This window comes from Heptranchias perlo, chromosome 24 (genome assembly GCF_035084215.1).
Source record: "Heptranchias perlo isolate sHepPer1 chromosome 24, sHepPer1.hap1, whole genome shotgun sequence".
Classification (NCBI taxonomy): domain Eukaryota; kingdom Metazoa; phylum Chordata; class Chondrichthyes; order Hexanchiformes; family Hexanchidae; genus Heptranchias; species Heptranchias perlo.
In genome coordinates, this window is record NC_090348.1 from 42,713,514 (window position 1) to 42,727,879 (window position 14,366).

The window sequence follows — 14,366 nt, forward strand, 5'->3', positions numbered from 1 at the left end:
TCTTAATACCAAGATCAGCTTGAGTGGGGAGCCAGAAAATTAATGGAGTCAGAGCCAGAAGCATTGAGGTGCTGACAAGGAATGAAAAATACTGATGCCGAGCAGTAGGAAATTTCAGTACATCCAGGACTTGATGTAGGATAGGCAGTCAGATACTACAGTAACACCCTTGGTGTCAGTGGTAGTGGTGGAGAGGTAGTATCAATGGAAGCTCATCCTTTGCCTGTGGATGATGTTGCCATGTAATTAGATACTCTGGGCCAAATTTTGCTGTAGTAGGGCATCTAACAGCATCTGCCATTAGTTAGACTTGTCCTTCTACGTTTAGCTTTTTAAATTTTTGCGTGGCAAGTTGCTGTGAATGCGAGCTGATAACGTCGCAGCGAGGGAAACAGGGCATCTGGGACTTGAGTGAACAGGGCAAGCAACTGTGTATCTCCTTGAACCATCAGATTGAAGGATTGTGAAGTTAACAGTGCAAGTGCTGAGAAGGAAGTGTAAAATTAGAGTGGATGAATTCAATGTCAAATCTGGTACAGAAAGAAATGAAGAGAAGAAAAAAAAAATCAGATTAAGAGAGAGAGAAAAGAGAGACAGAAAGGAAAAGTAAAAAAAAACAAACTTTTAAAATTGCCAACAATTAAAACCTAAAAGAATGAGACTCCACACTTGTAATAGTTAATTTTCAGTGCCAGAGAGGTTGTTTGGCAGTAATTAACACTTATCACATCATTAAAAGTATACTTAGACTGGAATGGACAAGACTTACCTACTGTGCAAATATAGCAACTTCAATGAATTTCAATGGTGAGGTAAACAGCGAGATGCCGTTTTCACGAAGCTAACAGCGGAGCAACTCAGATAGCAACTTTTGGATATTTGAATTTAACCGTGCCCCTCGCCTGAAGTTGTTGTACCGTTTGCGTATAAATAACGGGGAATGTCATTGGCCTCAACATTATTTTGATGGGAAAATCTGGGATTTGTAACATGCCAAAGATTAGTGAAAAGATATTTGAAGCTTGAGTCAATGATTTAGTCTATAAGGCCTTGAGCAATTAGTCAATATATTTTTTTTCTTTCTAGTTCTTCCTTTACTACTCTTCTGAAGGTTGTTACTCAGGCTAGGATATAATTTCACAGACAGCAGCAGCTCTTTTGCTATCTCAGTCAAGTGGCCATGTTTCATAATGGAGCCTAGACAATATTGGCATGCAATTCAAACCATATGCCCCATCATAACCAAAGGCAATCCTGCCATCATTTCACCTAACATCCATACTTCTTGCAGGTGTTGCTGGAGAGCACTCAGGAGTAGGAACTTTGGTAGATTTCTCCCATAGCAGGCCATGGATGCAAAGGTCAAATACAGCATCACCACCACTACTACTTTGGCTGTAATAAGCTAACTCAGCAGAAGAGATATTGAATCAGACACTTGTTTGGTCTGCATGGTTGATGGCCACACCAAATAGTATTTACTCACCGAGCCATTACAAGAGGCTCAAGTTAATGCAGCCTTAAGCCTTGCAGATGAGAAAGCAAAATTTTCACATGCAAAAGAACAGTTTTACAGCTTATTCAACAAATCCAAAAATATTCTATGCTTGTTCTTAATTCTATTTGATTAAATTTAGTACCAGAGTTCAGAAGATAATTAAATGTTTAAGTTATCTGTGTTACTTTATAATATGTATAAAGAGAATGAGGTTCAATGTTCAGTACCAAACCTGTAGCAGGATTTGCATTTTCTGTCTTCGTCAACTAAGTGCTACAGCTGGTAGTGAATATGGAAATTCTAACGTGCTAGCTATCTTGTTTGTATCCATCTCCTCCACTATGTTCGTTTGGCTCAGTTGATATTACTCAGACAATTAGGTTATCAAGGTCAAGTCCCGCAGCAGTACTTGAGCACATACTCTAGGCTGAGACTTCCATGCAGTGCTAAGGGAGCAGTGCATTATCGGAGGGCTTTATTCTTTGGATGCAACATTAAACTGAGACTCCATCTACCTCCGTCTACTCCTTATTCAAGGTCAATTATTTCAAATTATCTGACAATTCAGTTTTTTTAAAGTACTAAATTCCAATATGTTATTTATGCATCTTAATTAAGATTATTGGATAATTCATTTTTTTAGTGCAAAAAAAAACTTTGCATTCCAGTGGTTCAGGTGGGCAGTTAAGATCCCGTAGTACTATTTGAAGAAGAGCAAGGAGTTCTTCCAGTTTCCTGGCCAATATTCTTGCCTCAATCAACACCACCAAATACAGATTAACTGGTCATTTAGCTCATTGCCATCTGTCGGATCTCTTGTGTTGCAAAATGACCACCATGTTTATCTATATAATAGATCCTGCAATGGAGTCTCAAGTTGAATCAGGTCTCAGTTGCTATGGGTGAACTCATAGAAGAGCTTGATCCTCGCGCACATATACGGCTGCAGATATTGCAATGAAAGCCAGATGAGTCAGATCGCGCGTGCCAGGCACTTGGCAGCCCGATCTTCCCACCTCCCAGCCCTAAATTCATTCAAACTGATCCATGCCATCATGGTCCGACGGTGCTTGTGCTTGCCCAGGTGTTGGGATTAATATTGCAAGATTTCAAGGTGGCCTTTAGTTTGCCTTTATAGTGTTTCATCTGCCCACTGTGATATCTGGACTGCAGCTCACCATGGAAGACGGCTTTGGGAATTCTATAATCAGGCATGTGAACAACACATCCTGAACACAGTTTCTTACTGTGGATTCATTACTACCAGTACCATTGTGCAGTTATGGAAAGCAAACCTTGTTTTTCTGAAGAGCACAAACTAAACTCGTCGCCTGGTTGTTAATTCTACCCTTGTATTTTAAGTAGTGCCACTCTTCAGCAACACACATGGAGAACTTCACATTATCTTTACTGCCTAACAGCACAGCTTTTGTTTAACAATACATGAGGCAGCACTGGTACTACAGATATTTAAGCTGTCCCTGAGCATATTATTATAATGGCTTATGACTTTTACCATTTACTGTGTTTGTTTCTTTTTAACCTCACAAACAGGTTGTGCCTGAGATACATTCAAGTTGGTACATTAATCATTAAAACAACTGACAGACATGAACATTGTACAGTGCTGAAAAAGGTGGAGGGGAGGGGGAACGATACACACACTACACCAAATCTATAAAAACGCTGGAATGGGGTTTCAGAAACTGTCAATTGAGACACTTTTGCCAATCTTCTGGGACCTTTATTTTGAAATACTTACATCAAAGCCATGCAATTTGAAAAGCTACTCAGAATGTTTGTGCAACACATGGAGGCCACATCTCTAAAGACAGAATTGAAAATCATAGCACATTGTGCTGCTCGAGGAATCAATGTACAGATCGAAGCTCCAAACTCCTCTCTGTGTTGGGATGAGAATCCCTCCAGCACAACTGTTCAAAGAAGATTCCTCTGGGCTTGGGGGGAAGAGGGAGAAAGGAAGAGAGATGGAAACAATTTGGAGCTCTGCATTGTGGCTTAGCATTCTAAACCATTTTATGGGCTTTTCTCTGAACCATGCAAAAGTGATATATCAAATTTATTTGTTGACTTTTTCATCCCCCCTAAGATTACAGAATATTTTTCAGTGTGCAGTTGACAATGACAACACTATGGATGTGAAAGTTAAGGTTGCAGAAATCATAAATAAAGCAGCCAAAACATCAAGAAAAGAAAGTACACATAACTAAAGCACATTATATTAAACCATTATTTTGGGAGGAGGATTTTCAGGCCATGTCAAACATTTAAGCACTGTGAGACATTCTGATGCAATAAGCATTAAATAATTGCCAATATTTTATTGTATTTATCTATAATCTATAAAAGAGAAGGAACCAATAATACTATTAAGAACAAATTTAAGAGATGACTCTGCTACCTGGCTCCATCAGGAAATGGCAGGCGCGGAGCCTGTGATTTCCTGAAATATGCTCCTTGCTGCGTCCCACTCACAGCGGAGGATCATCCCTTTAGTGTCTTATGAAAGGAAATCACTGAAAAGTTTGACTAAAATAGTGTTGAGCTTCCTGAAGTCATAACCTGGTATTTAAAATGCAAACAGTAGAAGTTTTAGGCTGCCTAGCAACAAAAGAATTCAAGTCCTTTATCCACTTTTTAACAATTTAACAATCTATCCACTTTTTCCCACTTTGATTAAAATTGCAGACAAAGTAATTTCATGAAAATGTGTGAAGTGCTCAGATGCTAACATTGCACAGTATAATCTCTATAATAAAAGATCTGAGAACACAAAGTTTCCCTGAAACTATAAGCTAGTGTTTGATTAGAAGATGGTTACAAATAATGTCTCACACACCTATGGTTCATACTGTATCATTTTGATGGGAACCCAGAGGAGAGAAGGAAATCACGAGAAGTTTGGGGAAGATACGAAGTTGGATATCCATCAGAAGAAATCAAGCTCTGATGAAGAGGTTTGGTCAATGCTACGTTTTAAAATTTCTTAAGTCATTCGCCCCATCTCATTTCAATCAGCACAGGTGAGAAGGTTAGAAAGTGCATTTTAGATCAGATTTTAGGCAATTTCACGAAACACAGGCATCTCGCTCAAAAATGACAAAACAATATTTATGGGATTTGGTACTTTATCATAAGCACAATTATCAATGAAATATATTTTTTTTAACAAAGTTTCCCTTACCCTATCTTCCAGTCTGGTCACCTGCTCCTTGTAGTAGGCATTGAGCTTCTGCAGCTCTTTCTCCTTTTCTTCCAATTGTTTGGTCTGAAAGTGGAAAGAAAAGAACCATTCATAATTTAGGGAATAAATAATGTCATCTCTCCATAGTGTGACACAAACCTCTCCTTTTTTAAAATGACTATAACTACACCTTACAAGCATTTGTTATAGTGAGTGCAGTTACAATGGGGATCCTGCAACATTCAAAGCTTCACAGGTATGTCTGCCTGACCACCCTGAAGTTACTAGTGTCAGAGAAGAAGCTAATTCTCCCATCAGCTCTTTGGTAATATTAGGATTTCAATGTCAGTCAGAGACCAGTAAGCAGAGCTCTACTTTCTCCCAACTAGACAGCATAAAGCGTTAACTCGGCGCTGGATGTTTGCACTGGCCCAAGTGCCAGACAGTACCTGCATTAGAACTGGAGCATCAGAGGGAGAATCTCACAGTCAGAAGCCATTAAAATTATGCACAAAGGAATTACGAATAAGAAACATTTTATGTTCAATTGTCAGATTTTAAAAATGTCTCTGCTTCAACATGAAGTGCCTATGACATGAATGGAGAAAGTGTATTGGAAGAATGACGGAGCCTGACAGTGCAACGCAGGTGAGTTATCAGTAGAGATACAGCCACTAATCTGGATAGTTTCAGTGATCACTTTATTTCAATTGCATGCTTGTTAATTCAGCTGCCTTACATAGTGTTGGGCACAGTAACTCCTCCCAACTAATTCAGATAAATGCCATCATCACTTAAATATTTTTGACAATAATATCCCAAAGCAAAAAAGAGAAAAATATATCCCTCATTATTCAAAAGGAACTATTTGATTTTTAAAAAAAAATAAGGTGCTGATGGTGAAACATTCTGAGATTGTATCCTTCTGTTACTCTTTCTCCCATCGTCCTTCAAAGTGCTTTAATGAATTTGGCAAGAGACTGAGTATCTTTTGATGAATCCTTTATGAAGTAGCTGTTGCACAGAATATAGATACCCTGAATGCCTTCTATAATGAACAATCCTGACACACACTTCTTTGTGGAGAAAATGATGGAGGAAAACTGGAGGTAGAATTATCTCGCACTCATTTACTCCTGGTCTTCTTCAGAACATTTAAGCTCGGAGATTTTGATCAGCCTTTGTGGGGAAGGGGAAAAAACACACAGGCCTTCTTATGCAAACCCATATTATCATTATTTAAGTCCATCTGCTTTTGTTTAGTGTTTTAAGATGATAAATACTGAGTTTTGTTTCACTAGTTTGCCATTTCAATTGATGAAAAACTGCACAATTTAAATTTCACATGCCCCAGACTCTTGTGTTTGATACATGTTAGGATATAACTAAAATGTTAGTCTCTTCAAAACTACTCCACTTATTGCTTCAAAACGTCACCTGGAACATCGGATTGTACTGCAGATGTACTAGTTAAAGGCACATTATTCTTTTGCGAAGGAATTACACAACCTCAAAGGGTTGAAGGTTCTTTTTTTAAAAAAGAAAGTTTGTTCATATGATTAGCCAACAGGAGACACATCAATTGCACTGACCTGACCCCAAGGAATAGGGAGGAGAAATTTAAAGGAGATGGAACACCACTTAGCAGAGTGGCTGAGAATCAACACTCAACCTAAGAAAGATAGTGCAGTACTTGTCTGTGCTGAGTTTACCAACCTCTGTCAAGTTCTACAATTGGCCTTGGTGCCTGCAGGATATAAAGGAATAAAATAATTCTAGGATTCCTGTGCATGACCACAATCTAGTGACACCTGCATGTATGTGGTTTGCATAGGATCGGCTTGATGATGACAGTACCCCTAAGATCGAATAATCATCCAATACTCACTGTGTAGTCTTACACATGAAGAAAAGCTAATAGACAACGTTTTTATTTATCATAAGTCCAGCGATCATACTTGGAGGCATTACCAAAGACCACTGTCCTTACATCCAAACATATGAAGAGATGGACAGGTCCATCAAGCCTGTCCTAGTCACAACGCAACAAAGCATCATAATTGAAAAGCTTCTACTTTATCTCATGATACCAGAAACTGCCATCCATGATTATGTGAGCATAAGAGTCATTTCACCCTTGTTGCACATTTGTAACACAGGACATTGGAAGAACCTAACAGAATCTCGGTTATACCACTCTAATTATTAGCCTTCCCGATTACCTGCCAGAAAGACTGTACAGTAGCTAGCGAAACTACCTAATGTTTCTTTTGTTATTTGTATTGCACTTGTTTTCATTCCTGTGAATAGGATATTATTGTACAAGGCATACAAGACCAACATTTATGGACTTTCTATCATCTGCCAATTTGCATTATCTACTAGAGATATCTTCCCCATTGTGGTGAATAATGGAGCTTCCAATCTACTTGTACTTCAACAAGGGAAGAGGAGGAGTGGTTTAAGGAGGAAAGGTGCTTAATTCTCCATGGTTCTGATGTGTGCACTGGGCACCAACACATAACTTTGCAGCAAAATCAATGGAAGTCATATCATGTCTTAAAAGAATACACAACTACATTTATAACTATGTTTTTGTAATCTGACTGTATGTGCAGCTTATTACACTATGCATGACCACAAAACCCATGAACATTTATAACTCAGTGGGTCAGGAAAGGCCGGAAGGGATGCGATCATTTCCAGTTTAATTCTTGTTCCATAACAGAGTGTAGTATGATTTAGCACCAAGTCTAAAGCAATTTTGGAGTCGCTGAGCACAGAAGCCAGGTGATTTTTCACAGGTAAGCAGGGAAAAATAGAAGACTTTTCCTTGGAAAGCTCTTGAACACCTTGTAGCAGCCAGTTTTGAGCAGCACTGGGAGAGACCCTTGAGGGAAGGGACCAGAAGGAGAAAGATGTGTGTGCAGTGTGGGAGGGGAGGGGGGGGAAAGGAGCAGTGAAACACAGGGTGAAAACCTTCACTTCTTCAAAAAAAAATGGCTTAATTAGCTTTACAGTAAATTTGTAATCAACCCCAACTAGTACAGAATTAAATAACTGCTTATGCCAACTGATTTTTAGAATACATGGGAATGCTTAGTTTAATTGTGTTTTACTATTGGTGTACAGGCAAAGAAACCTAAACACAGTCCAATGCTTTTGCTATTGATGGAGACAGTGTACTCATCCATTGCATAAAATCCATCTATAGATGGAATTAGACCAAGAAACTGTCCACCCAGAACAGAAGGGATAAAAAGAACATTACTCCAGGATTTCTGCCTCACAATATATCTCACTCTCAAACAAAGCTTTCTCTTTGACAGATTTTTTTTTAGATTCAAAATTATGAAACAACAATCTCTCAAAATGCAGAATAAATTGAAATATTCACATCAATTTGCCCTGTAAATAGTATAAACATGTTTGCAGTCAGTTTTGAGCTATACACTTCTGTCCACTAGGAACTGCACTGAGACTAGTCAAAGCCCACCTCTCCAAGGGCCCTTAACCATGAATAGAAGCCATTTTTACACTACAGTTGGCACTCTGGGGTGTATCAAATTTAGTTCCAAAATAAATTCAACTGGCATAATCTTGTTTAACACTGCAATCTGCATACTATAAACACTGTCCTGATACAGAATGAGAATGATTTTTTTTAAAAACAGAAGCCATCAGTATTTCCATACAAATAACACACATTCCAATGCAAGGATGGCCAACACTTTGGCTCACAGCCTAATTTGCAACATATCACTTATTAGAACTGGTCTGGGGTACAATTGGGGGAAGGGACCAGAGAGAGAAAGATGTGTGTGGGCTCAATCTTCATCCTGGTAACATTGAGAATAAACTGAACCAAAGTTGTTTTGGGAATTAGCATCAATGGGGGCTTGATACAGGAGAGCTTCAGTCCATTTGTCCAGGCTTGATTGAAATTAAAGTTGTAAACAATTTTACAACACCAAGTTATAGTCCAGCAATTTTATTTTAAATTCACAAGCTTTCGGAGATTTTCTCCTTCCTCAGGCAAATGTTTCCCTCAGGCAAATGTTTCAAGATCTCCTTGAAGCCTACGTATTTATACATATTGAACAATAATAAATGGTGTTTACAGACTGCCTCTGCAACTGCCCGTTGCCAAGGCAATCACCGTGTTCAGACAGAGAGGTGTTACCTGCAGAACCTCCGAATACACATTCAATAAAAAAACAAACAGGGAAAAAAAAACAGAGAAAAAAAAACACAGAGAGAGGCAGAAACATCCGGAAGGCAGAGAGAGCCAGCAAATGACCCATTATATTAAAAACAGATAACATTTGTTCGCTGGTGGGGTAACGTGAGGAAGGAGAAAATCTCCTGAGGAAGGAGAAAATCTCCGAAAGCTTGTGAATTTAAAATAAAATTGCTGGACTATAACTTGGTGTTGTAAAATTGTTTACAATTGTCAACCCCAGTCCATCACCGGCATCTCCACATCATGAAATTAAAGTCTCAGTGTTCCTACCCAAAAATTCCTTCCCTGCTCAATTGCTACTTTTCCATTTTAACTTGCTGAATACAAATATGGTCTGTTGCAATCTCACTTCCACATGGAGCCTCCCTCAGGACCTAAAAATCATTTACTGCTGAATTGAAACATCCAATATATCTCTTCTCCTCTGCGACAAATATATTTTACAGCACAGTGTCTTAAAACATAACCATTATGCAATACTGCAGCTCAAAATTCTTTAGATATGTGGATGGCTTAGATTTCTTAGATCAACAGGAAGTCTGTTTAAAAGGGTGCTAATGTGTTAGAAGGCTGTAGCCAAGTCAAGGAATTCCATTCAAAATCCAACAATGGGATACATCATCTACACCAGTACTTTCTGTGTTGATAACATTATCATCGCTGGGTCAAAATCCTGGAACTCCCTACCTAACAGTACTGTGGGAACACCTTCACCACATGAACTGCAGCGGTTCAAAAAGGCTCAGCACCTCCTTCTCAAGGGCAACCGGTGATGGCAATAAATGCTGGTCTTGCTGGCGACACCCATATTCAGAGAATGAATAAAGAAAAAAATAATCTACCTTTTACAAAGCGCTCTTCCTTCCAATGCTATCCTTGAGAAAACATTCCTGGTCACTGGATGCCAATTGTTCCTTTGATTTTCTCATGTTAGAGATATGGCATTAAAAGATGAAAGTAACTGGGATTCAACCACCAGATTCACTAAACACTAAGCATTGACTGTGCAAATTTCACCCCCCACCCTCCCCATTCCTTTTCAAATCGGCCTGTGGAGTTCCTCTTATTGGTACCTTTCCCTCTTGTTGTTTTGGACTCAGCAGAGTTGGAGGGGAAATCAAAACTGGATGATGACACAGAAAAAGAAACTGAAGGAAGGAGGTAATGAAGAGTCTACAAGTTGAAAGGCAGCTAGAATGAAAAGAAAATTACGTTGGCGGTTCAGGTGAGAGACAGCAACCTCAGCAAAGTTGAACAGCATTCAAATGGAGTGACAATAAAAAGAAGAACCTAAAGTCAAGATAACAAATTGAATAGCGAAAAGGATGGACAAACAGCAGGGACAGACAGAGATGCACTGGGAATGGAGAAAGGGGCACATGCATGCCATGAATGTGGGGAGACACACTGGGATGGAAAAGGGAGCAGACACACCAGGGAAAAACTGGGAATGGAGAAAGGGGCAGATGCATTGAAAGGGAGGCATTGAAATGAATAAAAGGGAAGATGCACACCAGAAGTACACAGAGACAAATTGAAAATGGGCAGACCAATGCCTTTTTAAACACATTAAGCTTGAAATAAATGCAACAATCTGTCAGAAGCACTCAACAAAAAACATAAGTAAATTCCAATGTGTATACAGTAGAGCGCTAATCATCTGCATTTGTAATTATCCATCAACTGGACTGGGTTCAGATGGTGCTTCTCAAATCTGGGCTGCAACTTCCTGTCAGGACTTGAGCACATTTCAGTGAAATTCTTGTGTGCACGTTGAGTCAGGTCCCATTGGGTTGCACCTTTTGCTGAGCCATTCAAAATCCACGCTCAATAAAGCACTCTGCACAGAATCCTCTAGCTTTGGTAAGGTCGGGATGGGGATTGACGGATTCAGTGGGCTTCTATTAATGCTGGGCTGCTACTTCAAATTTGGCTGGGGATTTGGGTTGGGCCTTCCACTGGCACAGAGCTGCAATTTGATCATTTGCCAATTTTGATTATCCACCTAAGATCCACTCTATTCTGGTGGAGGTTGAAGTTGAGGTTGAGGTTGCACTGGAATCGACTCATCCTCAGTTGGTAGAATTTGGAGGAAGGTGAAGGGTCAGGGAAGAAACTCCCCAATTCATTTCAAATGGTCAAAGTTTAACTAAGTTATTTCAGGCTTACTCTGGACAGGCTTCCTTGATTCAGCTAATATATATACATACACACATAGGACAAAGCAAACTTCAACCATTTCAATCTGATACGTTGAAATCTTTTCTGTGCTCAGTCCCTCAGCAGACTGCCTACCCATACTGAGAAACCTTCTGTTGTGACACTCCTGAGGTGTTCAACACCAGCAATGCATGCTTTTTTCCCTTCCCCTCTGACACACTCGGGTATACTTCCAAGGGTGGCAGAGCTCTGCAATTCTGTACTCCCATTCCCCCGACTGCCAGATGAAGGGTTTTTATTTTCTTGCGAACAAAAATTAACAGGTTCTGTGCTCTTCACTCCTCCTTTTGTGTCAGTCATGAAGATAAACTCATGGACTCCCCACCACTAATCATAATTTTAAAAACAAATTGTTTTCACGACATGAATGACTTGGGAAAAAGTGTATTTTTTGCCCATCTCTAGTTGTCCTGAGGAGGAGCTGGGGGTCAGCTCAGAAGGTATTAAGAGTCAACTGCATAATATCCGTCTCGAGTTACGTGCAGTCAGGCTGCGTAAGGACGGCAGGTTCCCTTCCCTAGAAGACAATAGTGAACCAGTTGGATTTTTAAAGAATCTGGCATTTATCAGATTTATTGGGCTCAATTTCACAATTGAGTACTTGGGTACTTGACTTTTAGAAAAGACAGGCAAAATAGAAAAGGAGGTTGGGGAGGTAGCCCTGATAATAAAGGATGAGATAAAGGATGTAGTGAGAAAGGATCTTAGCTCAGAAAATCAGGATGTAGAATCAGTATGGGTGGAACTAAGAAATAAAAAAGGGGCAGAACACACTGGTGAGAGTAGTTTACAGGCCCTCGAACAGTAGTTACAGTGTTGGACAGAGTATAAATCGGGAAATTAGAGGAGCATGTAACAAGGGTAGTGCAATAATCATGGGGGACTTTAACTTTCATATAGACTGGGCAAATCAAATTGGCAAAAGTAGTTTGAAGGACGAGTTCCTGGAATGTATCAGAGACAGTTTTCTAGAACAATATGTCAAGGAATCAACTAGGGAATGGGCTATTTTAGATCTAGTATTGTATAATGAGACAGAATTAATTAGTTATCTTATAATAAAGGATCCTCTGGGGAAGAGTGATCATAATATGATAGAATTTCATATTGAGTTTGAGAGTGATGTAGTTAAGTCCGAAACTAGGGCCTTAAATTTAAACCAGAGCAATTATGTAGGTATGAGGGTCAAGTTGGCTAAGGTAGATTGGAAAATTAGATAAAAAGATATGACGGTAGATAAGCAATGGCAAACATTTGAAGAAATAATTCATAATTCCCAAGAAATACACATACCCTTGAGGAATAAAAACTCTACAGGAACAGTGATCCAACCATGGCTAACTAGAGAAGTTAAGGATAGTATTAGATTAAAAGAAGAGGCTTACAATGTTGCCAAAAAGAGTAGTAAGCCTGAAGATTGGGAGCGTTTTAGAAATCAGCAAATGATAACCAAGAAATTGATAAAGAGGGAGAAAATTGAATATGAGGGTAAATTAGCAAGAAATATAAAAATAGATTGTAAGAGCTTCTACAAGTATGTGAAAAGGAAGAGATTAGTGAAACTAAATCTGGGTCCCTTAGAGGCAGAGACAGGAGAAATTATAATGGGGAATAAGGAAATGGCAGAGACATTAAGAAAATATTTTATATGTGTCTTCACAGTAGAAGATACAAAAAACATACCGGTAATAGTAGGGAACCAAGGGTCTAATGAGAGGAAGGAACTTAAAGTAATTAAGATTAGCAAAGAAAAATTAACTGGACTAAAAGCCGACAAAATCCCCTGGACCTGATGGTCTACACCCCAGAGTTTTAAAAGAGGTGGCTACAGAGATAGTGGATGCATTGGTTTTGATCTTCCAGAATTCCCTAAATTCTGGAATGGTCCCCGTGGATTGGAAGATAGCAAATTTAACCCCGATATTCAAGAAAGGAGGGAGAGAGAAAACAGGGAACTATAGGCCAGTTAGCCTGACATCAGTAGTAGGGAAAATGCTAGAATCTATCATTAAGGATGTAGTAACAGGGCATTTAGGAAATCATAATGTGATTAGGCACAGTCAACACGGTTTTATGAAAGGGAAATCATGTTTGACAAATCTATTAGAGTTTTTTGAGGGTGTAACTAGCAGGGTAGATAAGAGGGGACCCGTGGATGTAGTATATTTGGATTTTCAAAAGGCATTCGAAAAGGTGCCACACATGAGGTTGTTATACAAGATTAGGGCTCATGGGATTGAGGATTGGTTAATGGACAGAAAACAGAGAGTAGGAATAAACGGGTCATTTTCAGGTCGGCAGGTTCGAACTAGTAGGCTGAGGCAGTGCAATGAAGGTTCACTGGATTGATTCCTGGGATGAGAGGGTTGTCCTATGAGGAAAGACCGAGTAGAATGGGCCAATGCTCTCTGGAGTTTAGAAGAATAAGAGGTGATCGCTTTGAAACATAAGATTCTGAGAAGGCTTGACAGGTAGATGGTGAGAGGGTGTTTCGCCTGGCTGGAGAGGCTAGAACTAGGGGACATAGTCTCAGGATAAGGAGTCGGACATTTAGGACTGAGATGAGGAAAAATTTCTTCACTCAGAGGGTCGTGAATCTTTGGAATTCTCTACGCCAGAGGGCTGTGGATGCTTAGTCGTTGAGGATATTCAAGACTGAGATCGATAGATTTTTGGACTCTACGAGAATCAAGGGATATGGGGGTCGGGTGGGAAGTGAAGTTGAGGTTGAAGATCAGTCATGATCCTAATTACAACTTGCCAGGATGCAATTTGAACCCATGACCTCTGGGTTCCTAGTCCACCACCAGAGCCATTATACTACTGTACCCCAAATCCTGGGCATGACAGGGACATCCACAAAAAGCGGCCAAATAACAGTGTAAAGAGACACAAGAGCTTCCGAAAGATGGTGACTATCCATTCAGGAAAAATGCAAGATATGAGTGAGAAAACAGAACTATGAAATGGCACAATGGCAAGTCATTTAAAGCACATTTCGAACCTGCTTTATTGAAGTTATTACTGATGTTTCCAGTTTCAAGTCATTGAAGCAAGATTGTCTGTAGGTAAAAAGTGTTGAAAAACAAAGGCACTAAAAATCACAACCTTTGGGACAGCAATATAAAACTAAATTAAATTGGAAGAGACTTGCTGCAGGGAACAACCTTGCTATAATAAACACACCAAAGTTTATGGAA

The 14,366-nt window shown here is 39.4% G+C and overlaps 1 protein-coding gene across 1 annotated transcript in view; it reads right to left on the minus strand.

The window, feature by feature from the left end:
• The window catches only part of chchd3a (coiled-coil-helix-coiled-coil-helix domain containing 3a), a 230,631-nt gene that overhangs the window by 42,506 nt on the left and 173,759 nt on the right, over positions 1 to 14,366 (minus strand). The window contains exon 5 of the mRNA XM_068005174.1: positions 4,704 to 4,787. Within this exon, the coding sequence (XP_067861275.1) occupies positions 4,704 to 4,787 (84 nt within the window). The remainder of the gene's footprint in view (positions 1 to 4,703; positions 4,788 to 14,366) is intronic.